Raw genomic sequence first — 25,649 nt, 5'->3', positions numbered from 1 at the left:
ATCAGTCAGAGAAAGGATTTCCCCAGATATGAGATGAATAGAAAACATGAGGAGCTGCTGCTCCAATCAGAGGTTCTCTCTTTCATACTTCTTGAATCTGGGGCGACACAGTGGCTCAGTGGTCAACATTGCTACCTCACAACATCAGGTTTGATTCATGGTGCTCACTCTGATATCCAGTCAAGATCATCCTGACACACTATGTGATGCACTGGAAATCAAGCCCCAGTATTGCTGAAATTGACACAAATGTGCAAAGGTTATGTCAAATCCTCCAAAGTCCCCATTTGACCTGACTGACAAACTCAGTTTAAAAGAAAATAGCAGGTTTCTGTACTTAACAAGAAAATCACTGTTTATGGTCATGATTTGGAGATGCCGGTGTTGGACTGGGGTGTACAAAGTTAAAAATCACACAACACCAGGTTATAGTCCAACAGGTTTAATTGGAAGCACACTAGCTTTCGTAGCGACAATCACCTGATGAAGGAGCAGCACTCCGAAAGCTAGTGTGCTTCCAATTAAACCTGTTGGACTATAACCTGGTGTTGTGTGATTTTTAACTGTTTATGGTGGACAACTTGTCTTTAGTGGTGATTAAGGTATATGAATTACAAATATAGAGCTCTAAATCTTAAACCTCACCCCTTCTTACATTCCCCTCCATAAACAGACAGGCTGACAAAGATGGATATTAAAGGTGGAAAAGGAGAAAAGATGATCAGGACAGCACAGTTCAGCAGTACCAGTCTAGATTACTGGATTCAATGAGTTACTTTGATTCTCTTCCTTTCAATTCCTTTTTAGTTCTTTGCTGCTCACATAAGGTTGTTTACACAGCGATGCTGTCTTTCATTCAGTGATTAAGAATATGTCTTTTCTTTGACTTTGAAGGCATTTAGTTCCCTTCAACTGGAGATTTGTCGAGACAGGTAAGTGGAAGGCAGCAAGCTATTACTGAAGAATTGCTATGACCTCCAAACAGGAGAGAGTGAGGAAGAGGCAGACTTTCTGACAGTTTTTCTCTTTAAGTGGTTCTCTACTGCACTGGCCCCAAACACCGTGATCACCTGATCAGGAGCCAATTAGAAAATAGTTGTCAAGCAACTGTTCCCCCTTGGCTTAGAATCCGTCAACTCTGTGGAGTCTGCTTTATTCTCTGCTTGATCCAGGGGAAAGTAGTACTGTGCACAACTCACACTGCGTTCCATTAAACATGATTTTTTTTTTAAAAAAGTGCAGCCATCTTTTTACACAGTCTCCTTGGTTTAATGCTGAGAATATCAAATTTGCACAACGTTCTGTGTACTCATCTCTGTTCTGAAAGGGTGACCCCTAATTTTAAAACCATGAGCCTTAGCTGATTCACAAGAGAAAACACAATTATATTTGGTACAGCCGACACCTCCCAGTATGTTTTTGCACTGCTGGTAAACTTTATAATGCCGATGCCCATTGCCCAAAACTAAAGGGAGTGAAAAGGTGTTGTCTTTACACCAGTTTTGTAAGAGTGTGAGCTTCATTGCTTTGGGTTGTGAGACTGAGCGAAAGGAGTTCCAATCCCCCTGATCTCTCAATGAGCCTTCACGTGTTTGCAAGGCACTGTGGGAAGTGTGAGGCACCACTGATCCACTCCATGTGCACTGGAGCCAGGCACATTGCACTGGGACCGATGGAAATAGATATTAACTGTTCCTCTCTTTGTTTAGGTGGATCCTGGTGCAGCAGACAAAAAGCAACACAGGGGTAAGTTTAATCCAGGAGAAAAGATGTTTGTGAGTTCAGTGAGTCAGAGAGTAGATGGTCCTCATTTGGGATGGAGAGAAATTCCATTGGAGCAGCTTCCCCCAGAATGCACATTCTTAATTGAATCAGGAGGTTGAGTATTATCTAGTTAATCAGTCATCAAACCAGACCTAGGCCCATTTCCATTCACACTTATTTATCTGCCTCATTGGGTTGTCTCTGTCTTTATTCGAAACCCCCTCTCTTCCGGCTTTGTCTTAGTTATTCTCCTCAAACTCACTCATCGGTGCATTTAAACTTAAGAGAGCACTAGCAGATAAGTCAGGAGATTGCGAAAGAATAAAGAGTTCATAATATTCAGAACACCGTGGATCAATTGTTACCACAGATAGAAATGCATGTGTCAGAGCTAATCGACATGATAGAGACATGGTTACAAGGTGGGCGGGGCTGGGCCCTCGATTTGGGGCAATATTTGACATTCAAAAAGACAGGAGGCTAAGAAAAGGTGGTGGGGCAAGTCTCTTAATTAAGCATGTAATTGTTATTGTAATAAGAATGGACCTTAGTCTGCATCCAATTCCATTCTTACTTCATTCTTACTCTCTATTTAATTCCCTCAATATCAGGAAATATTCCTCAGTAGCAGCCCTGAACCCCAGCATTTACTTTGGTTGTATTTGTGGGCCTTTGGCCTGCATCACTTTCAGACTTATAAACATGTGAATAAAGAAATCAGAAGCAAAACTAGGCTGTTCAGTCCTTCGGGCCTACCCCATACAACAAGAGCACAGCTAATTTGTTTGTTTTTTGAATTCCACATTTCCACCTTTCTCTGATAACCCTTGATTCCACTCCTAAACGAACCTATCAACATCCACCTCAAAAAATTATATGACCACACTTCCATCTCCTTTGAATGCTAAGGATTCCAAATTTGCGCAACCCTCTGAGAGAGAGAAAATAATATCCCCAACTCTTCTGAAAGGGTGACCCCCTAATGTTAAAACCATGAGCCCTGACTCTGTACTGATACAGAAGAGAAAACATGCTTTCCATGTCAATTGCTGATTCATTCATTTATATTTAGTACAGCCAACACCTCCCAATATGTTTTTGCACACCAATAGACCTTACAATGCTGATAAAACCCCTACAGTCTCTTCAGGAAAATTCCTTCACCAAATTCCACACTTGGCTCACTTCTCCAGTATCCCTCCTTCTCCCGTGCATCCAATTCCCATTTTGAACCAAACTCCCAATATGCTCACTCAATCATTGTCTCACTCAGGAGAAATCTCAGTGATGTGTTAGTTCATGAATAGGGATCAAGACTCTGATCATCCTCCATGGCCCTTTGACAGGCGATCTCTACAGCTGCCTGAGGGTATGGCAATGTTCAGACATTCAGACAAAGCACTTTGTCCTCAGCTTTTACGAGCAGTGTCTTTTTTTTTAATCAGGGTTGGTCCCCAATCGCACGAGGAAGAATATGAGGAAGCTGACACCCTATGCCCACCTCACCATGAAGAAACCGATCAAAGCTCCTTCTGGTAAGTTCCATCCTGCATTCTTGAGGAAGATTCCATCCTTCTGATGCGAGCTGAATCAGGAATTGTCACACGCCTCCCTTCCAAAGCCACACCAGGAGTTACTTCATGTTTCCTACGAAGAATCCTGCAAAGCTCTTCAAGCTGCTGTCTGCCATTCCGTTGCACCCAGAGTGAGAAAGGCCCAGGGCCTGTGATTCCTCAGCTGCATCCATCACACACTTCTCCCACCCCCAGTCAATCTCTTCCATCTGCAATATTTCCACAAGGAATTGCTCAAAAGAGGCAAAAGGGCACGAAAGATTTCTAACATTTGCAACAATCCTTCTCTATGATTGCTTGAGGAAGTGTGGATTTCTGGAGACTCCAGGGAATCCCTGGAGGATTGCCAACCCCTCCAAAGCCCTCCCTGACCCTATTGCTAATTCTGCTCAGATTCCAACCTGAATTTCACAGAACGGAAAGGCATCAGATGGAAACTGCAGCTGGGAAATGTAATCATTTTGGATCAGTTATTCCACGGTGTGGATACTGTTTTGGGTATGGGTGGCATGTCTGTTATTTGCAGACAGTCCATAGGCCATCGTGTTAAGGACATTAATATGGACGCCACTTTGTTGAGGGCTGTCAAATAGATGCCATTTTGAAAAGATGCTTTCGCTTTTGTGAGAATGTTTGTATGAACACCTTTATGGTGAAGACATTGGCATGAGGGTTAGGGGGCATTAGTGTGGGTATGTTTGATGCAGTAAGTGTATTAGTAAGGTTATATTGCACTGAATCCAGGGGTAGCTAGCCAACTGGATACAAAATAGGCTTGACGATAAGAGACAGAGGGTGGTGGTAGAGAGTTGTTTTTCAGACTGGAGACCTGTGACCAGCAGTGTGCCACAAGGATCAGTGCTGGGTCCACAGCTTTTTGTCATTTATATAAATGATTTGGATGTTAATATAGGAAGCCTAGTTTGTAAGTATTCAAATTATACCAAAATAGGCAATGTAGTGGTCAGTGAATCCCAGAGGTCAATGGGCCAAGGAGTGGCAGACTGAGTTTAATTTCAATATATGTGAGGTGTTGCATTTTGGTAAGGTAAACTAGGGCACGGCATATAGTGTTAATGGTATGGTCTTGGAGAGTGTTGTTAAACAAAGAGACCTGGCATTGTAGGTGTATAGTTCCTTGAAAATGAAGTTGTGGGTAGACAGATTGGGGAAGCAGGCATTTGGCAAGCTTGCCTTCATTAGTCAGAACATTATAGAACATGGAACAATACAGCGCAGTACAGGCCCCACGGCCCTCGATGTTGCGCCGACCTGTGAAACTAATCTGAAGCTCATCTATCCTACACTATTCCATTCTCATCCATATGTCAATCCAGTGACCATTTAAATGCACTTAAAGTTGGCGAGTCTACTGTTGCAGGCAGGGTGTTCCACACCCCTACTACTCTGAGTTAAAAAAACTACCTCTAACATCTGTCCTATATCTATCACCCCTCAATTTAAAGCTATGTCCCCTCATGCTAGCCATCACCATTCGAGGAAAAAGGGTCTCACATCGACCCTGTCTAACCCTCTGATTATCTTATATGACTCAATTAAGTCACCTCTCAACCATCTTCTCTATAACGAAAACAGCCTCAAAGTCTCTCCGGCTTTCCTCATATGACCTTCCCTCCACACCAGGGAACATCCTAGTAAGTCACCTCTGAATCCTTTCCAAAGCTTCCACATCCTTCCTAAAATGCAGTGACCAGAACTGTAAGCAATACTCCAAGTGCAGCCGCACCAGAGTTTTGTACAGCTCATGACCTCATAGCCCCAAAACTCAATCCCTCTACCAATAAAAGCTAACATACCAATAAAAGTTAACAGCCCTATCAACCTGGGTGGCAACTTTCAGGGATCTATATACGTGAACACTGAGATCCTCTGTTCATCTACACTACCAAGAATCTTACCATTAGTCCAGTACTCTTTATTCCTGTTGCTCCTTCCAAAGTGAATCAACTCTCATGTTTCCGCATTAAACTCCATTTGCCACCTCTCAGCCCAGCTCTGCAGCTTATCTATGTCCCTCTGTAACCTACAACATCCTTCAGCACTATCCACAACTCTACTGACCTTAGTGTCATCTGCAAATTTACCACCCCATCCTTCTGACCCCTCATTCAGGTCATTTATAAAAATGACAAACAGCAGTGACCCCAAAACAGATCCTTGCAATACCCCACTAGTAACTGAACTCCAGGATGAACATTTCCCATCAACCATCACCCTCTGTCTTCTTTCAGCTTGCTAATTGCTCATCTAAACCACTAAATCACCCTCAATCCCATGCGTCCATATTTTGTGCAATATCCTACTGTGGGGAACCTTATCAATTGCCTTACCGAAGTCCATATACACCACATCAACCATTTTACCCTCATCTACCTGTTTGGTCGCCTTCTCAAAGGGCTCAATAAGGTTTGTGAGGCATGATCTACCCTTCACAAAACCATGTTGACTATCCCTAATCAACTTACCCCTTTCTAGATGATTATAAATCCTCTCTCTTATAATCCATTCCAACACTTTACCCACAACCGAAGTAAGACTCACTAGTCTATAATTTCCAGGGTTGTCTCTACTCTCCTTCTTGAACACAGGAACAATGTTTGCTATCCTCCAGTCTTCTGACACTATTCCTGGAGACAATGATGACATAAAGATCAATGCCAAAGGCTCGGCAATCTCATCCCTGGCTTCCCAGAGAATTCTAAGGTAATCCCATCCTGCCCAGGGGACCTATCTATTTTTACACTTTCCAGAATTGCTAACACTTCCTCCTTGTGAACCTCAATCCCATCTAGTCTAGTTGCCTGTATCTCAATATTACCCTCGACAACATCGTCATTTTCCAGTGTGAATACTGACGAAAAATATTTATTTAGCGCTTCCCCTGTCTCCTCTGACTCCCCGCACAACTTCCCACTACTTTCCTTGATTGGCCCTAATCTTACTTTAGTCATTTTTTTTATTCCTGATATGCCTATAGAAAGCCTTAGGGATTCCCTTGATCCTACCTGCCAACAGCTTCTCATGTTCCCTCCTGGCTTGGCTTAGCTCTCTCGTTAAGTCTTTCCCTGTGAACTTGTAACTCTCACTCGCCCTAACTGCGACTTTACATCTCATCCGAACATAAGCCTCCTTCTTCCTCTTGACAAGAGATTCAACTTCTTAAGTAAACCGCGGCTCCCTTGCTCGACTACTTCCTCCATGCCTGACAGGTACAGGTAGACAACCCTTTATCTGAAATCCCGAAATCCAGAAAGCTCCAAAGTCCGAAGGTTCTTTTGTGAAGTTTTTTTAATCATTCACAAAGTTGTTTGGCATGCAAACAGTTAACACAAGTTGGCACCCACTCGATGTGTGAGACTCAGATGTGACATAAGCTGGGGTTCTTGGCCCAGCACTGGCAGGCCTCAATTCTGTCTCAAGTACCATTTTACTCAGTGAGTCTGCTCCTCAATTAAGATATTTTAAAATTTCCCCATCAAACTTTCACTTATTCTGAAATTTGAGAAGTTCTGAATTCTGAAGACCAGCTGGCCCTGAGCATTTCGGACACATAGTAGCTGATCCTTGAAAATGATCCACATTTCTATTGTGTCTATCCCCTACAGTTTCCTTTCCCATCCTACGCATCCTAAAACTTGCCTAATCGCATCGTAATTGCCTTTCCCCCAGCTATAACTCTTGCCCTGTGGTATATACCTACTCTTTTCCATCGCTAAAGTAAACAAAAAAAGTGTTGTGGTCACTATCACCATTGAGTATAGAAGTTGGAACATCATGACACTGGGGAAGCCATTTTTAGAATACTGCACCCTTATGTAGACAGGCCAACAAGGGGTGAAGCCACATTAGATTTGGTACTGGGTAATGAGCCTGGCCAGGTGTTAGACTTGGAAGTACGTGAGCACTTTGGTGATAGCGATCACAATTCTGTGATGTTTACTTTAGTGATAGAAAGGGATAGGTGTATACCACTGGGCAAGAGTTACAGCTGGGGGAAAGGCAATTATGATGCGATTTGGCAAGATTTAGGAAGCATAGGATGGGGAAGGAAACTGCAGGGAATGGGCACATTAGAAATGTGGAGCTTATTCAAGGAAAAGCTCCTGAGTGTCCTAGATAAGTACGTACCTGTCAGGCAGGGAGGAAGCTATAGAGTGCGGGACCCGTGGTTTACGAGGTCAAGAGGAAGAAGGAGGCTTATGTTAGGATGAGATGTGAAGGCTCAGTTAGGGCACTTGAGGATTACAAGGTAGCCAGGAAAGACCTAAAGAGAGAGCCCACCCCTCCAACCGTAACAAGGACAGAACGCCCCTGGTGCTCACCTTCCACCCTACAAACCTTCGCATAAACCAAATCATCCGCCGACATTTCCGCCACCTCCAAAAAGACCCCACCACCAGGGATATATTTCCCTCCCCACCCCTTTCCGCCTTCCACAAAGACTGTTCCCTCCGTGACTACCTAGTCAGGTCCACACCCCCCTACGACCCACCCTCCCATTCTGGCACTTTCCCCTGCCACCGCAGGAACTGTAAAACCTGTGCCCACACCTCCTCCCTCACCTCTATCCAAGGCCCTAAAGGAGCCTTCCACATCCATCAAAGTTTCACCTGCACATCCACCAATATCATTTATTGTATCCGTTGCTCCCGATGTGGTATCCTCTACATTGGGGAGACTGGGCGCCTCCTAGCAGAGCGCTTTAGGGAACATCTCCGGGACACCCACACCAATCAACCACATCTCCCCGTGGCCCAACATTTCAACTCCCCCTCCCACTCTGCTGAGGACATGGAGGTCCTGGGCCTCCTTCACCACCGCTCCCTCACCACCAGACGCCTGGAGGAAGAACGCCTCATCTTCCGCCTCGGAACACTTCAACCCCAGGGCATCAATGTGGACTTCAACAGCTTCCTCATTTCCCCTTCCCCCACCTCATCCTAGTTTCAAACTTCCAGCTCAGTTGCTGTCTCCTTGACTTGTCCGACCTGCCTATCTTCTTTTCCACCTATCCACTCCACCCTCTCCTCCTTGACCTATCACCTTCATCTCCTCCCCCACTCACCCATTGTACTCTATGCTACTCTCTCCCCACCCCCACCCTCCTCTAGCTTATCTCTCCACGCTTCAGGCTCACTGCCTTTATTCCTGATGAAGGGCTTTTGCCCGAAACGTTGATTTCGCTGCTCGTTGGATGCTGCCTGAACTGCTGTGCTCTTCCAGCACCACTAATCCAGTATTTGATTTTCAGCATCTGCAGTCATTGTTTTTACCTAGGTGTGATTGAGGTTCACAAGGAAGAGGTATTAGAAATTCTGCAGAGTGTGAAAATAGATAAGTCCCCTGGGCCGGATGGGATTTATCCTAGGATCCTCTGGGAAGCCAGGGAGGAGATTGCCGAGCTTTTGGTATTGACCTTTAAATCATCATTGTCTACAAGAATAGTGCCAGAAGACTGGAGGATAGCAAATGTGGTTCCCTTGTTGAAGAAGGGGAGTAGAGACAATCCTGGTAATTATAGGCTAGTGAGCCTTACTTCAGTTGTTGGTAAAGTGTTGGAAAAGGTTATAAGGGATAGGATTTATAATCATCTAGAAAAGAATAATTTGATTAGGGATAGTCAGCACGGTTTTGTGAAGGGTAGGTCGTGCCTCACAAACCTTATTGAGTTCTTTGAGAAGATGACCAAACAGGTAGATGAGAGTATACCGGTTGATGTGGTGTATATGGATTTCAGCAAAGCGTTTGATAAGGTTTCTCACAGTAGGCTATTGTACAAAATGTGGAGGAATGGGATTGTAGAAGATATAGCAGTTTGGATCAGTAATTGCTTGCTGGGAAGTGGTGGTTGATGGGAAATGTTCATCCTGGAGTCCAGTTACTAGTGGTATACCACAAGGGTCAGTGTTGGGTCCACTACTGTTCGTCATTTTTATAAACGACCTGGATGAGGGCGTGGAAGGGTGGGTTAGTAAATTCACAGACGACACTAAGGTCGGTGGAGTTGTGGATAGCGATGAAGGATGTTGTAGGTTACAGAGAGACATAGATAAGCTGCAGAGCTGGGCTGAAAGGTGGCAAATGTAGTTTAATGCAGAAACATGAGAGTTGATTCACTTTGGAAGGAGCAACAGGAATAAAGAGTACTGGGCTAATGGTAAGATTCTTGGTAGTGTAGATGAGCAGAGAGATCTCGGTGTCCAGGTACACAGATCTTTGAAAGTTGCCACCCAGGTTGACAGGGTTGTTAAGAAGGCATACAGTGTTTTAGCTTTTATTAATAGAGGGATCGAGTTCCGGAACCATGAGATTATGCTACAGCTGTACAAAACTCTGGTGTGGCCGCACTTGGAGTATTGCATACAGTTCTGGTCACCGCATTATAAGAAGGATGTGGAAGCTTTAGAAAGGGTGCAGAGGAGATTTACTAGGATGTTGCCTAGTATGGAGGGAAGGTCTTATGAGGAAAGGCTGAGGAACTTGAGACTGTTTTCGTTGGAGAGAAGAAGGTTGAGAGGTGATTTAATAGAAACATATAAGATAATCAGAGGGTTAGATAGGGTGGACAGGGAGAGCCTTTTTCCAAGTATGGTGACTGTGAGCTCAAGGGGACATGGCTTTAAATTGAGGGGTGATAGATATAGGACAGATGTCAGAGGTAGTTTCTTTACTCGGAGCGTGCTGCCTGCAACAGTAGTAGATTCACCAACTTTAAATGCATTTAAGTCGTCATTGGATAAACATATGGACATATGTGTAGGTTAGATGGGCTTCAGATTGGTATGACTGGTCGGCGCAACATCGAGGGCCGAAGGGCCTTTACTGCGCTATAATGTTCTATGCTCTATGGGAAGTGTTATGGACCAGGCCAGACCTCTTCAACACATTTCTAAAAGGTAGCCCAGACCCAAACTTTATTCGTAGTTTTAGGCAGATGTAAGGTGGATATTCCAGGACTGATGCAGTTGGTCAGACCACTCAATTTCAAACAAAACAGAATTTATTTGCAGACTACCAAATGAAACATGAACAAAAAAGAATAGAATATAGAATAACTTAACCTATCTGACAGCCCAACCAACTCTATTGTAACTTAACAATGCTGTTCCAATTTCCGACATCATCCCCATAAACACACCCCTTGGCAACAAAGGTAAATTCAAACCCAGGTTCTTACAGGGGAGATGTCAGAGAGAGGGAGAAGAAGAGGGAGCGAGAGAGGGAGAGAGAGGATCAGCAGGGATTATTGCTGAAATATGGTTTTAGAAAAGATTTACAAGGATGTTGCCATGAATGGATGGTTTGACTTATAGGGAGAGGGTGTTTGCTAACCACGAGTTGTTTTCCCTCTAGCTTCAGATGCTGATGGGTGACCTTGTCGAGATTTATAAAATCATGAGGGGTATGGACAAGGTGAACAGACAAGGTCTTCTTCCGAGGGTAGGGAGTCCAAAACTAGAGGGCATTGGTTTAAGGTGAGAGGGGGATAAATTTAAAAAGGACCTGAGAGGTAACATTTTCATGCAGAGGACAGGTGTGAGTATGGAACGAGCTGCCAGAGGAAGTGTTGGAGGCTGGTACAATAGCAACATTTAGAAGACAACTGGAGGCATATTTGAGCTGGAAGATTTTAGAGGGATATGGTCCAAATGCTGGCAAATGGGATGAGGTCGGGTTGGGATGTCGAGTCAGCGTGGACAGAAGGGTCTGTTTCTGAGTTGTATGACTCTGTGATTCCATGACTGTAGGTGTATTCAGAGAAGAAAGGGTCTGATAACAGTCAGTGGTTGCACATGTGCCACTGCTAGCATTCACACTTCTCTTATTTATTGTGAGACAAATCGGATACAAAATAGAAGTCAAGGCTGTGGAGAAAATAGGAGAAACAGCGGTTGGGAAACAATAGGAAGCAATTCCGCGAGGGCAGAATTAATCTGCATTCAGAGAGGCAGGGATTAATCAGGGATAGGCAACATGGTTTTGTTCAGGGGAGGTCATGTCTGGCCAACTTGATTGAAGGGGTAACCTAGGTAACCCCAGATGAAGGTGATGCTTTCGATGGAATTTACTTTGACCTCCAGAAGGCTTTTGATAAGCTCCCATGTGGGCGACTGTTAGCAAAGGTAAGAGTCCATGGGATCCAGGGAAGGTTGACACATTATTTGAGTGGCAGGTAGCATAGGGTGACGGTTGAGGAGTGTTTTTGTGTCTGAAAATCTGTGTCCAGTGAGGCCCTTGCTGTTTGTGGTTTGTGTAAATGATTTAGACTTGAATGTGATTCAATCAGTGAGTTCACAGATGATATAAAAATTGATGGAGTACTAACTGATTTAGATAGATTTAGATTCCTTACAGTGTGGAAACAGGCCCTTTGGCCCAACAAGTCCACACCAACCCTCCGAAAAGCAACCCACCCAGACCCATTCCCCTACATTTACCCCTTCACCTAACACTGTGGGCAATTTAGCATGGCCAATTCACCTGAACTGCACACTTTTGGACTGTGAGAGGAAACCGGAGCACCCGGAAGAGGATGAGGAGAATAACCTGAGGCTACAAGGCAGGGTGATACAGATAGGGCGGCCAGGTGGGCTGAACGGTGGCAATTGGAATTCAGTCTGGATATGTGTGACATGATGCACTTAGGCAGGACAAACAAGGTATGGGAATACATGATGAATTGTAGGACCATGGGAAGCCCAGAGGATCAAGAAGACCTTGGTATGCCTGCAGACTCTTAAGGTATCAGGACAAGTGAATAAAGTGGTTAAATGGGATACTTGCCTTTATTAGTCAAGGCATAGAATTTAGGAGCAGGGAGGCTATGCTGGAACTGTATGAAATGCTGATTAGGCCACAGCTGGAGTACTGTGTGCAGTTCTGGAATCCATATTGGAGAAAGGGTGTGATAGCAGTGCGGAGGAAATTTACCAGAATATTTCCTGGGCTGGAGTGTTTCAGTTTTGAAGAGAGCTTGGACAGACTGGTATTAGTTTTTCTCAAAGCAGTGGCGATTGAGAGGGGGTGTGATTGCGATGTTTAAAATTAAGACGGACATATACAAGAAGATGCTTCTCCATCTGGGGGAGGGATCAGTGACCAGGGGACACCGATTTAAGGTAGGGGCAGAGATTTTAGAGACGTGAGGGAAATCTTCTTAATACAGAAGATGGGTGAAAATGTGCAACTGACTGCCTGTGAGACCGGTGGAGGCAGAAATCCTCGTCAACATTTCAGAAGTATTTAGATGTGCACTTGTGATGCCAAAGCAAACTCTGGGCTAAATTCTGGAAAATGGGAATATAGTAGTTAGATGGTTGTTTTTGTGTGGCACAGATTTGATGGACAAAGGGCCTCTTTCTGTGCTGTAGATCTCTATGACTTTATAATTGAGGAAGTTATGGATGCCATCGGTGAGACTGTATCTGGAGTAGGTGTGCAGTACTGGATGTTTTCTGTAAGGAAAAATCAAATGCATTGGAAGCAATTCAGAGATGGTTTACCAAGCCTGAGACCCAGATGTATGTGTTATAAGAAAAGGTTGGACAGGCTTTGCTTGTTGCTGCTGGAGTTTATAAGTGTGAGTGGGGATTTGATTGAAAAATATATAAACATTGTGGGGGGAAGTGGGGGTGGGTGTGTGCATGACAAGAGATGTTGTTATGATCCTGCTGTCAATGCTAGCCAAGTCAGAAAGCCAAAGTGAAACCTGGCTTGTGAGTTCTGAAAGTATTTTTCTCATGTTTAATCATGGAAGTCACTTTCATAAGAGGCTGTCAATGTACTTTAACACCAGCAAGGATTATGGGAGATGAAAGTGGACAACACAGCTGTTACTGTTGGCGCAGGTGGGGAGGTGGCCTGGGTGAGTGAATAGACAATGTAGAGAGCACGCAGGATGACAGCGAGCGAGGGAAGGTGTAGCAAGCTTTAGTTAGAACATGAGGCTTGGTGGAAGGTGGGTTCGGTAGCAGAGATAGAGTGAGTGTGAGATTTCAGAGAGAAGACGGTGGCAATTGCACCGGTGGGGTGGAGAGGGTTATTAACCTCTTCCCCCCATTGCTGGGAATTCCTTCAGATTGGCCTGGGTGGCATCCTCAGACCATGGCCACCACAGCTGGTACTGAGCGAGGAGAAAGTCCCACCTGTGTATTAGCCCATCCGGCAGCAGCTCTATAGAGAGCATCAATTCATAGAATCCCTACAGTGTGGAAACAGGACCTTCAGCCAACAAGTCCACACCAACCCTCCAAAGAGTATCCCACCCATATCCATTCCCCAATACTCTTTATTTACCCCTGACTACTACACCTGACCTACACATCCCTAATCACTATGGGCAATTTAGCACGGCCAATTCACCTACCCTGCCCGTCTTTGTGATTGTTGGGAGGAAACCAGAGCACTTGGAGAAAACCCACGCAGACTTGGGGAGAATGTGCAAACTCCACAAAGACTGGAGACTGGAATCGAACCCGGGTCCCTGGTGCAGTGAGGCCGCAGTGCTGACTACCGTGCCACCGGCTGCTTTATCCAGCTCCAGACTGACAGTGCTTGTCTGGGGGAACAATGGACTTTTAAAGATAGCTTAGGCACCAGGGATGCTGATGAATTCCTGAATATCCCAGCAGTGGTGAATTGTTGCCGGAATGGCATCTTGTTAGATGGGGTGCAAATCGGATGTGCGGGGTGTGGGAGGTAGTTAATGAGGTGAATTTAGTAAAGCACGGTGAGAAAACATCACTCAGCCTCGCACTGACAAACGATCCAAAACACTCAACATCACTCACACTTGGCCAAAGTAAAAGGAAGATTGAGCCCCTTGAAATATTTGACCCAGTCAGGGCCATAATTTATATTGTTGAACCCTGTATCTATGAATGAAATATTTTAAAAATGAAACATGGCTAATAAAATAGTACTTGCCCTCCAATCACTCTGTCTCCCTGTCCTCAACCCTCCTTCCCCTCAACCCTGTCTTTCCGTTACCTTCACCCCCATGACCTGACCACCTCACTCTTTGCCCTTCCTCTCCTCCACACTTCCCAATCCGGCCTGCCTCTGACCATCCTTCTCCTCGACGTTCCTTCTCCCGACAAGTTGGGGAGAGGGAGTTTATAAAGTTATTTAACGAGATGTGTGCGCCTCTAGCTGGGCCAGCCTTTATTGCCCATCTCTAGTTTCCCCTTGAGAAGGTATTGCTGAGCTTCCTTCTTGAAGCGCTGCAGTCCGTCTGCTACAAGTTGACCCTTAGGGAGAGAATTCCAGGATTTTGACAACAATATATTTCCAAAACAAAATAGCGACTGGATTGGAGAGTAACTCGCAGGTGGTGGCATTCTTATGTATCTGCTGCCCTTGTGCATCTAGATGAAAATGGCCGTGGGTTTGGAAGGTGATGTCAAAGGATTCTTGGTGAGTCATTGGAAAGCACCTTGTGAACATTTTCAGGATGGCAATCTGTAACTATACAAGGCACTAGTTTGACCACTAGAGTACCATAAATGATCTCAGACCACTTACTAAGAAAAGATACACTGGCATTGGAGGCAGTTAACAAAAGGTTCACTCAGACTCCTGAATGGTATGTCACATGGGTCAGGGATGTCTCAGATCGGCAGCAGGACATTCTGAACGGGGAGCGTGAACAGCCAGCTGTTGCGGTGCATATAGGCACCACTGATAGAGGTAATAAACGGGATGAGGTCCCACAAGCAGAATTTAGGGAGTTAGGAGCCAAGTTAAAAAGTAGGACCTAAGAGGTAGTAATCTCAGGATTGCTATCAGTACCCCGTGCTAGTTAGAGTAGAAATGAAAGAATAGGCAGGATGAATGAATGACTTGAGAGATGGTGCAGGAGGGAGGGATTCAGATTTTTGGGACATGGGGACAGGTTCTGGGGAAGTGGGACTATTACAAACTGGATGGTCTACCCCTGGGCCGGACTGGAACCAATGTCCTTGGGAGTGCTTTTGCTAACGCTTTTGGGAAGGGTTTAAACTAATGTGGTGGGTAGGATGGGAACCAAACGAGGCTAGACGCCAGTAAGGAAGGGAGCAGATAATAAAGCCTATAAGGAACTAGATAATAAAGTCAGCGTGACTAAGGGGCACAGTAGGCAGGGAGCAGATGATGAACACCGAGGGACTGGTAGTCTGAGGTGCATTTGTTGTACTGTGAGAAGTGTAGTAGGTAAGGCAGATGAATGTACGGCTTGGATTAGTACCTCGGAGTATGATGTTATTGCTATAATGAGACTTGGTTGAGGGAAGGGCATGGTTAGCAACTAAACATCCCAGGATATAGATGCTTCAGGTGGGATACAGAGGGAGGTAAAAGTGGTGGAGGAGTTGCATTACTGGTCAGAGGGGATATCACAGCTGTGACCTGAGTTCTGTACATCCACTGGGTTCCCATTATCCACAGCATGTGTAATTTCCTCAAAGAACTCCAAAACGAATTGATAAACACAATTTTCATTTCACAAATCCTTGTTGACTCTGCTTGAGTTTAATTAAGTGCACTGCTGTAATGTCTTTAATAATAGTATCTGTCATGGCGGCATGGTGGCACAGTGGTTAGCACTGCTGCCTCACGCTACCAGAATCCCAGGTTCGATTCCTGCCTCGGGTGACTGTCTGTGCGGAGTTTGCACGTTCTCCCACTGTCTGCGTGGGTTTCCTCCGGGTGCTCCGGTTTCCTCCCACAGTCCAAAGATGTGCAGGTCAGGTGGATTGGCCATGCTAAATTGCCCGTTGTGTTAGATGCATTAGTCAGAGGGAAATGGGTCTGGGTGGGTTACTCTTCAGAGGGTTGGTGTGGACTGGTTGGGCCGAAGGGCCTGTTTCCACACTGTAGAGAATCTAATCTAATCATAGGGAAAATGGTAGAAGCTGAATTAACTGCCTTCTCATTTTTAGCCTTCTTTTAGTTACATCAGCAATCTTCCAATGGAGCAGAGCCGCCTTCACACAAGGGAAATCGAGAAAATTAAAACCGATGCATCGACTATTTCTTTTAAGACCCCAGAGTGAGGTCGAACAGCAGCTGGGAGTTGTCAGCTCCAACAATATGCTCAATGCCACTTTACTCATCTTTGTAATTTTCATGAGTACCTCCCTTCTACTTTCTGATTTACAGCCATTTTTGGGGTGACACAGTGTCACACGGGTTAGGACTACTGCCTCACTGCGCCAGGGACCCAGTTTCCATCAACCCCCAGGCAATTGTCAGTGTGGAAATTGCACGTTCTCCCCGTGTCTATGTGGTGTTTGACTGGGTGCTCCAGTTTCCTCCCACAGCGCAAAGATGCGCAGGTTAGGTGGATTGGCCATGGGGAATACAGGATTACAGAAATGTGGTGGGTGTGGGTGGGATGATTTTTGGAGGGTCAGTGTGGGTTCGATGGGCTTAATGGCCTGCTTCCACTCTGTAGCGATTCTATAATTCTATGAATTTTACTTGTATTCTTTACATTCCATTGGAGGTCCGTTAGCTCAGTCACTGGATAGTGATGCAGAGTGACACCAGCAGCATGGGTTTAGTTCCTGCACTGGCTGAAGTTACCAATGAAGGACCCTCCTCCTCAACCTCTCTCTCCATGCCTGAGGTGCTCGCTCTCTCCCTATCTCTCTCTCTCTCTCTCTCTCTCCCCCTCTCTCTCACTCTCTCCCTATCTCTCTCACCCCTCTCTCCCCCTCTCTCACTTTCTCCCTCTCTCTCTCCCCTCCCTCTCTCCCTCTCTCACTCTCCCCCCTCTCTCACTCTCTTCCCCTCTGTCACTTTCTCCCTCTCTCTCTCCCCTCCCTCTCTCCCTCTCTCACTCTCTCTCCCCCCTCTCTCACTCTCTTCCCCTCTCTCACTCTCTTCCCTCTCTCTCTCCCCCCTCTCTCCCCTCTCTCTCTTCCCTCTCTCCCTCCCCTTCTCTCTCCCTCTCCCTTTCCCCCTCTCCCCCTCTCTCTCTCTCTCTCTCTCTCTCTCTCTCTCTCTCCCCCTCCCTCTCCCCCTCTCTCTCCCCCTCTCTCTCCCTCTCTCTCCCCCTCTCCCACTCTCTCTCACTCTCTCTCTCTGTAATGAGAAAGCAGTCCTGCAGTCAGGTTGGACCATGGCAACTTTAGGCCATATTGTTCGCAATAGGTATAATTGTAGAGGCTCCCTCTCCTCTCACTGCATCCTCTCTTTTTGCCAGAACTCAGACACATCACTCATTCCCAGTGACTTTAATGACTCAATATTACTTTGACACAATGACAGGACCTGTTCCCATAATAGGTTGAACATAAATTTGCTGCTGAAATTAATTTTGTCATGTTGATTGAATTGTGTTCTGAATTGTAAACGATGAAAATCGCCATGAGCAACACTGTTTTCAATCAATCCCCTCCATGGTAATATTCATGCAACTCCATTTGTTCATTGAGACCTGCACATATTACTGAATCTTCCAAGGATTGACATTCACAGTTAGGATGCTGCTCTGCTCCATTTTCCTTACCTTCCCTGGGAGCTTGCTGCCCCAAACGACGAACTCAAACCTCTGAAGAAATGCAAAAGCATAACTGTTCAGGAAACCCTCCATCATAGCACAGCATCAGCACCTGAGGTCAAATCATCCTGGTCTTTTCCAGCATTGACCGCTATGCTCTGGGTGGCAGATGAATGGGCGATGGATAAGGGTGGCAGATGGGTGGGCATTTGCAGAATGGTGGATTGGGTGGAAGAACTAGTTGTGTGGGTGTTGGGGGCTGTCAAATCAAGAGTTTGGCTGTGTATCCGGCAGAGTTGGTAGAGGAGGGAAGGTGGGGGGGTGGGGGGTGGTTCAGTTCAAGGAATGAGGTGGTTGTTTGTTTGGGGGGTCTTCAAGTTAGTGGAGGGAGGTGCGATGGGAGAAGGGAGTGACCTTGAGTCAGAGTGTGTGGGAAGGTTTTGCAAGGTACGTGGAGCTGAGGTGGACAGTCTGGTACGGGTGACGGAATAGATTGGGAGTTCAGTTTAATAGCTGGCCATGAGTAAGAACAGGTTTTAATCTGGTTATTTTTCCTAGGTTAGTGAGTCAGAACTGTAAAGTCTCCAGCTCAGAGGTGGGACTTGCTTGCAGATAAACTGATAGAGGTGGTAGTGGGGTAGCACACCATCCTGTACAATGAGCTGTCTCTGATGATATCCATTTTCTCTCCATTCAGACCTTGAGACCAGACTTCCAGGATTGAAAGGGAAACTCATCACATCTTGGGAGGAGAGGATCGGTGTGGCGCATCTGAGGGAGTTGCGCTACAGAAATGGGGGCTTGGAAATCAAGCACCAAGGCCTATATTACATTTATTCCCAGATTTTATTCCGTTACCATGCAGATTATCCGATGAGCACAAGGGAATATCAGCTGGTTCAATATGTCTACAAGAAAATGGCCAATTATCCAAAGCCAACTTTACTCCTGAGAGGTGCCAGCACCTGGTGCTCGGGGAACCACAACTTGTACTCAGTCTATCAAGGAGGTGTGTTCGACCTGCGCAGTGGGGACAAACTCTTTGTGACTGTCTCGAACCTAACTCTGGTAGATGCTGATGAGGCATCCAGTTACCTTGGAGCATTCAAACTGGATTAAATGAAGTATAGTATTTGCATCATTAATGTTTTAAATACTCTGTCTCCAAATCTGAAAAGTGAACAATCAACATAGTCATAAAGTTATAGAGATGTACAGCACAGAAACAGACCCTTCGGTCCAACCCGGCCATGCTGACCAGATGTCCCACCTGCCAGCACCCGGCCCTTATCCCTCCAAATCCTTCCTATTCATATACCCATCCAAATGCCTCTTAAATGTTTCATTTGTACCAGCCAAGACACAATTTTGTTTAAAATTGCCTGTTGTGACTCATGTCCAGAGCAGATGGAGCTTGAACTCTGACCTTCTGACCTAAGGTCAGGGACTTAAGGCTCAACAAGTAAATTAAGTTAGGTCACTGCTCTGGATGTGGAATGTAAATTAAGGATGCCTATTGTGTTAAAACACCCAAATTAACTATGTCAGATCGCCCATCAGCAGTTGACAATGGTTGGTTGTTCATTTTGATGGATTCCAGACCTGCAAATAATGAATAGATCAATAGGTTTGAGGGTCAAAGCCGATGTGAAGTTATTCGGGAGCATTCAGAATGAGACACAGACCATTTGCAATGGACACAATAAGCCCTCCTCTCCTTCTAGGCAGGAAACAAAATGTGTGAAATAAAACAGAAAGTGCTGGAAAAACACAGCAGTGTTGGCAGCATTTGTGCGGAGAAAGCAAAGTTAATATTTTTTGATCCAGTTTGACTTTTCTTGAGCTGGAAAATGAGAAATTGTGTGACTACTCCACAATCTTGGATTTGAAATGGGGAGGCCCCTTTAACATGCCACCCCTGTATATGTCTTTTAAAATGATCAATGTGTCTGTAATCTGAAACAGACCCAGTTCCAACCTCAATCTAGCCTACATTAGGTCATTTCTGATTCAGGGTTCAACCTTGTCTCATCTCTTGTGCATTGAATATTCCCAAGCCTGTTCTCCTCCCCCCCACCCCCCAATAGGTGGAGCAGGAGAAAATTCAAATCGCTGATACTGTGATTCCTCGAGAAAGAAATATCTTGTCCTAAGAATACTGAAAGTTGACGATGACAATGTTGGAGTCATGATATTGAGTAATCCGAGTCTAACTGAAGCTGTCAGGCAATTAAGAAGGCCTGCATTTGGGCTGGTGATCAACATCTCTGTGGGCGGCACGGTGGCACAGTGGTTAGCACTGCTGCCTCACAGCGCCAGAGACCTGGGTTCATTTCCCACCTCAGGCGACTCTCTGTGTGGAGTTTGCACATTCTCCCTGTGTCTGCGTGGGTTTCCTCCCACAGTCTAAAAATGTGCAGGTTAGGTGAGTTGGCCATGCTAAATTGCCTGTAGTGTTAGGTGAAGGGGTAAATGTAGGGGTGGGTGGGTTGCGCTTCGGCGGGTTGGTGTGGACTCTGTAAGTGATCTAATCTCCCCTCATTAACTTTTAGGATTGTGTTTATTGCTGATTTAAGGGACTTGTGGATAAGAGAGACACAAACAGAAAATGTCTTACGTGAAGGATTAAACAGCCATCATATATTCCTTTGCCGAAATGACCTGGGTGTGATTCCCTATAGTGTGGAAACAGGCCCTTCGGCCCAACCAGTCCATACTGACCCACCCAGACATGTTTTCCTCTAACTAATGCACTTAATGCCACAGGCAATTTAGCATGGCCAATTCACCTGAACTGTGCATCTTTGGACTGTGGGAGGAAACCCACACAGACACAGGGAGAGCGTGCAAACTCCACACAGACAGTCACCCAAGGCTGGAATCGAACCTGGGTCCCTGGTGCTGTGAGGCAGCAGTGCTGACCACTGAGCCACCATGTCACTTGATCAAGCCAACCAGGAGTTATACTGTCAACTGCACAGCTATCTGTTCATAAGACCATTCTCACAGTGTTCCAGGGCAGTTTGCTTCATTGCTGTCCTTTAATCTGATGGAACTGGCAAAGTTGAACCAAAATGGATGAATTCCTGCAAATTTAGCATCACGACTCCAAACTGATGCCAGAATGAGGCCGTAAGAGTTTCAACATTACCCTTTAAGATAGCTGATGCCTTTTAGGATTCGGTATGGGCAGTGATAGTGTCACCTGACCCTAGAAGCACCATAATTGACTGAGTACGCAAAGTAATTCCTGAGCAGTGTCATAGAATCATAGAGATGTACAGCATGGAAACAGATCCTTCGGTCCAACCTGTCCACGCCGACCAGATATCCCAACCCAATCCTGTCCCACCTGCCAGCACCCGGCCCATATCCTTCCAAACCCTTCCTATTCATATACCCATCCAAATGCCTCTTAAATGTTGCAATTGTACCATCCTCCACCACTTCTTCTGGCAGCTCATTCCGCACACGTACCACCCTCTGCGTGTGAGGAGACGATGAGGAGTGCAGTCTTGCTTATCTAGCTGAAGAACTCGCAGTTCAGGAGATGGTCCAAATGAAGTTGCCTCTGACACATGCTCAATCCAGAAGGAGCACTGGTGTACCAAGCACGCCATGCCTCAAAAATGAACAATTAGTTCCCATAGACAAAAGCTGTATCAGAATGCTTGAGTCACCATTTCAAAGAATTCAACACCACTCAAGTATCTTCAATGATACTCATCCTAACCCTGTCTTTCTGATACTCATTACCAATAAGCAAAACTGATTAGATGCAATTAGCCGAATTTCTCTCAAAGATTTTTCTTCATGGAAAGTGGTGACACAAGAAGTTCAGAATCTATTTGCGAGGAGGGTTCTCTGTCCTTCTCAGTGGTAAATGAACTTGTGTTATTGTTGTCATTACTCTGTAAACCTGTTTGAGACAATCTGGGTATGACCTGACCAGATCTGTTGTATATTTAAACTTCTTTTCGCAAAATTCCCTTCAGTGCTTTGAATTGCAGGAGAACCGAAAGGCCTGTTGTAAACTATAATAAACTGTCCTTTTGAATCTGTTTTAAGTAAAGATCTTGCGCATGTTGTTTTATATCAGCACAGGTCATTACATTTCAAATTAGAGAAGAGGGCATAGATTGCTTGGAAAAATACATACAACAGCAAGGCGAGTGTTATGGAGATCAATGTTTATGATGAAGATAGTCAGAAGATCGATGACACCAGGTTATAGTCCAACAGGTTTATTTGAAATCACAAGCTTTCGGAGCCCTGCTCTATCGTCAGGTGAAGCCACATGACAAAAGAGCAGCGCTCCAAAAGCTTGTGATTTCATAAAAACCTGTTGGGAGTATAACCTGGTGTCATGTGACCTCTGGCTTTGTCTACCCCAGTCCAACACCAGCACCTCCACATCGTTATGAAGGTGGTGTGTGTTCAGAAACTCACCTTGGATTGCGAATGGTCTGGTGAGTCAGAGACAGAGTGAAATATTCAAATCCGTTCTGGTTTTTTTGAATAATTATATTTCAAGTTTCTAGGAATAAGGTCCCTGTCCTGTTTAATTTTGCAGGCAGCTGGCTAGAAGAAGCAACAGCTCATATGAGTTTCCTTACACATTATGTGCTTGTCTAGGTGCTGAGAGGAAAAAGGTCCATTATAAAAACACAAACACTTTTAGTTGTTATGAATCTGTTGACAGGAGAGGCAGTTCTCCAAATATTTAATGGGGTTAAATTTCTGTTGAATTTTCGAATAAGCAGACTGACAAATCAGAGGTAGAGGTGAAAGTTGGGGATGTGGTCCACCCTACATTTACCCCTGACTAATGCACCTAACACAATGGGCAATTCAACAGGACCAATTCACCTGACCTGCACATCTTTGGACTGTGGGAGGAAACCCATGCAGACACGGGGAGAATGGGCAAACTCCACGCAGGGACTCAAACCTGGGTCCCTGATGCTGTGAGGCAGCAGTGCTAACCACTGAGTCACCATGTCACCCCCTTCTATGGTTGGTTTCATGCCAATATAATTTTTGGGGGTTTGCTGCATGTTCTCCATCACGTTTGATTTTGGGATACCAGCTTGTGGATGGGGCCATTTTAACAGAATCTAAATGAGAAGAGACTCTTGTCTTAATTTTGATGTGATTTATTGCACGCCAGCAATGAGGTACAAATTATATTGGCATGATAGGCATTGTGTGAGGAGTCCTGTGGACATGACAAAATGGATGAATTCCTGCAAACTTAGCATCACGACTCCAAACTGATGCCAGAATGAGGCCGTAAGAGTTTCAACATTACCCTTTAAGATAGCTGATGCCTTGAGATTTTCTGCCTTATCCCTACTCACATCATCACATTGGGCAGAGCTTTCAGCAGTCTTCAGCATTAACCCTTTCAGAACCATTGCCTTATACAATATTCCCTACATTATATCAATGAGTACACTTTGAAAGAATTCCATTGACAGTGAAGCACAGTGGAAAATCTAAGGATGGTAACATCTGGACAAATAAGTCACATTTTTTTGATGGTGTTCCCCTTTTCACACAGCTTCATCAACATGCACCTCCGAGGAACTCCGACTATGAAAGCTAACTATACGACAAAGCTCTTTGTCAAGCTCTAAGGGATCGATTGATTCCCCTGAAGAATATAAAGGCACTAGGAGTACGCTTAAGAGGGCAAAAAGGAGACATGAGGTAGCTTTGGGAAATAGGGTTGAAGGGAATCCAAAGAGATTCTACAAAGGGCAAAAGAGTAATGAGGGAAAGAATAGGGCCCCTTAAATATCTATAAGGCCATCTACATGCGGAACCACGAGAGATGGATGAGATGCAAAAATAAATATTTCATATCAGTATTTACCGTGAGAAGGACATGGAAGCTAGGGAACATGGGGGGGGGGGGAGAGGAATAAATAGTGATGTAGTGAAAAGTGTCCATATTACAGAAGCCATGGTGGAGGTTTTAAAATGGAATAAAAGTGGATAACTCCCTGGGACCTGATCCCAGAACTCTGTGGGTAGCTAATGAAGAGATTGCTGAGCTCTTTGCTGAGATATCTATATCATCGACAGTCATGGCTGAGGTGCTGGAAGACCGGAACTTGGCGAATGTGGTGCCATTATTTAGAATCATAGAATCCCTCCAGCATGGAAACAGGCCATTCTGCCCATTGAGTCCTCCGAAGAACATCCAAACCCCCTATTTCTGTTACCCTGCATTTCCATGGCTAACTTACCTAACCAATACATCCCTGGACAGTATAAACAATTTAGCATGGCCAATCCAGCTAACCAGCACATCTTTAGACTGTGGGAGGAAACCGATGCATCCAGAGGCAATCCACACTGACAATCAGCCAAGGGTGGAGCCAAACCTGGGTCCCTGGCGCAGTGAGGCAGCAGTGCTAACCACTTGAGCCACTGGGGCTCCACATTTAAGAAAGATGGTAAGGAACTGTCGACCAGTGAGCCTGACATCAGTGATGTGTAAGTTGTCGGTAGGGATTTTGAGGGAATCATATATTTAGAAAAGCCAAAGACTGATTAGGCATTGTCAATAAGACTTTGTGTGTGGGAAATTGTGTCTGACTAACTTGATTGAGTGTTTTAAAGTGGTGACAAAGATGATTTATCAGGCAGAACAGTAGTTATTGTCTATATTGATGTCAGGGGGTAAAAACAATGACTGCAGATGCTGGAAACCAGAGTCTAGATTAGAGTGGTGCTGGAAAAACAGCAGTTCAGGCAGCATCTGAGGAGCAGGAAAATCTATGTTTTGGGCAAAAGCCCTTAATCAGAAATAGAGGCAGAGAGCCTGAAGGGTGGAGAGATAAGTGAGAGGAGGGTGGGGGTGGGGAGAAAGTAGCATAGAGTACAATAGGGGAGGCGATGAAGGTGATAGGTTGGGGGAGGGTGGTGTGGATAGGTGGAAAAGAAGATAGGCCGGTAGGACAAGTCATGGGGACAATATATTGATGTCAGCCAGGTGATCAACAAGGTTCTGTATGGTAGACTGGTTTGTAAGATTAGATCACATGGAATCCAGGGGAGCGAGCTAATTGGATACAAAATTGGCTTGAAGGTAGGAGACAGAGGGTGGTGGTAGATGGTCACTGCAAGGATTGGTCCTGGGTCCACTGCTTTTCATCATTTATATAAATGATTTGGATGTGAATATAATGGGTATGGTTAGTAAGTGTGCAGATGACACCAAAATTGGTGGTGGAGTAGAAGTGAAGAAGATCATCACAGAGTACAATGGGGCCTCGATCAGATAGGCCAATGGGCTGAGGAATGGCAGGTGGAGTTTAATTTAGATAAATGTGAGGTGTTGCATTTTGGTAAGGCAAACCAGGGCAGGACTTACACAGTTAGTGGTAGGACGCTAGGGAGTATTGCTGAACAAAGAGGGGGTGTAGATGCACAGTTCCTTGAAAGTAGAGTCACAGGTGAAAAGGTGGTGAAGAAGGTGTTTGGTATGTTTGCCTTCACTGGGTTTCAGAGTTGGGATATCATGCTGCACAGGTCATTGGTTAGGCGACTTTTCGAACACTGTGTTCAATTCTGGTCTCCTGATTTTGGAAGGATGTTGTTAAACTTGAAAAGGTTCCAAAAAGATTTACAAGGATGTTGCCAAGTTTGGAGTGTTTGAGCTATCGGGAGAGGGTAAATAGGCTGGGCTTTATTCCCTGGAGTGTGGAGGCTTACCTTATAGAGGTTTACTTCAGAGACATAAACAGAGTGAATAGCCATGGTTCACTTGACAGGGTGGGAAGTCCAAAGCTAGA

The 25,649-nt window shown here is 45.1% G+C and overlaps 1 protein-coding gene across 1 annotated transcript in view; it reads left to right on the top strand.

The window, feature by feature from the left end:
- The window catches only part of LOC140486131 (tumor necrosis factor ligand superfamily member 11-like), an 86,965-nt gene extending 65,082 nt beyond the window's left edge, over positions 1–21,883 (top strand). Inside the window, exons 3-5 of the mRNA XM_072584786.1 lie at positions 1,710–1,746; positions 3,210–3,299; positions 18,542–21,883. Of these exons, the coding sequence (XP_072440887.1) occupies positions 1,710–1,746; positions 3,210–3,299; positions 18,542–18,963 (549 nt within the window). The 3' untranslated portion in view covers positions 18,964–21,883. The remainder of the gene's footprint in view (positions 1–1,709; positions 1,747–3,209; positions 3,300–18,541) is intronic.
- Positions 21,884–25,649: the final 3,766 nt, after the last annotated feature.

The sequence above is a fragment of the Chiloscyllium punctatum genome, chromosome 15 (assembly GCF_047496795.1).
Source record: "Chiloscyllium punctatum isolate Juve2018m chromosome 15, sChiPun1.3, whole genome shotgun sequence".
NCBI classification, from domain to species: domain Eukaryota; kingdom Metazoa; phylum Chordata; class Chondrichthyes; order Orectolobiformes; family Hemiscylliidae; genus Chiloscyllium; species Chiloscyllium punctatum.
This window is presented reverse-complemented; position numbering and strand designations above follow the sequence as displayed.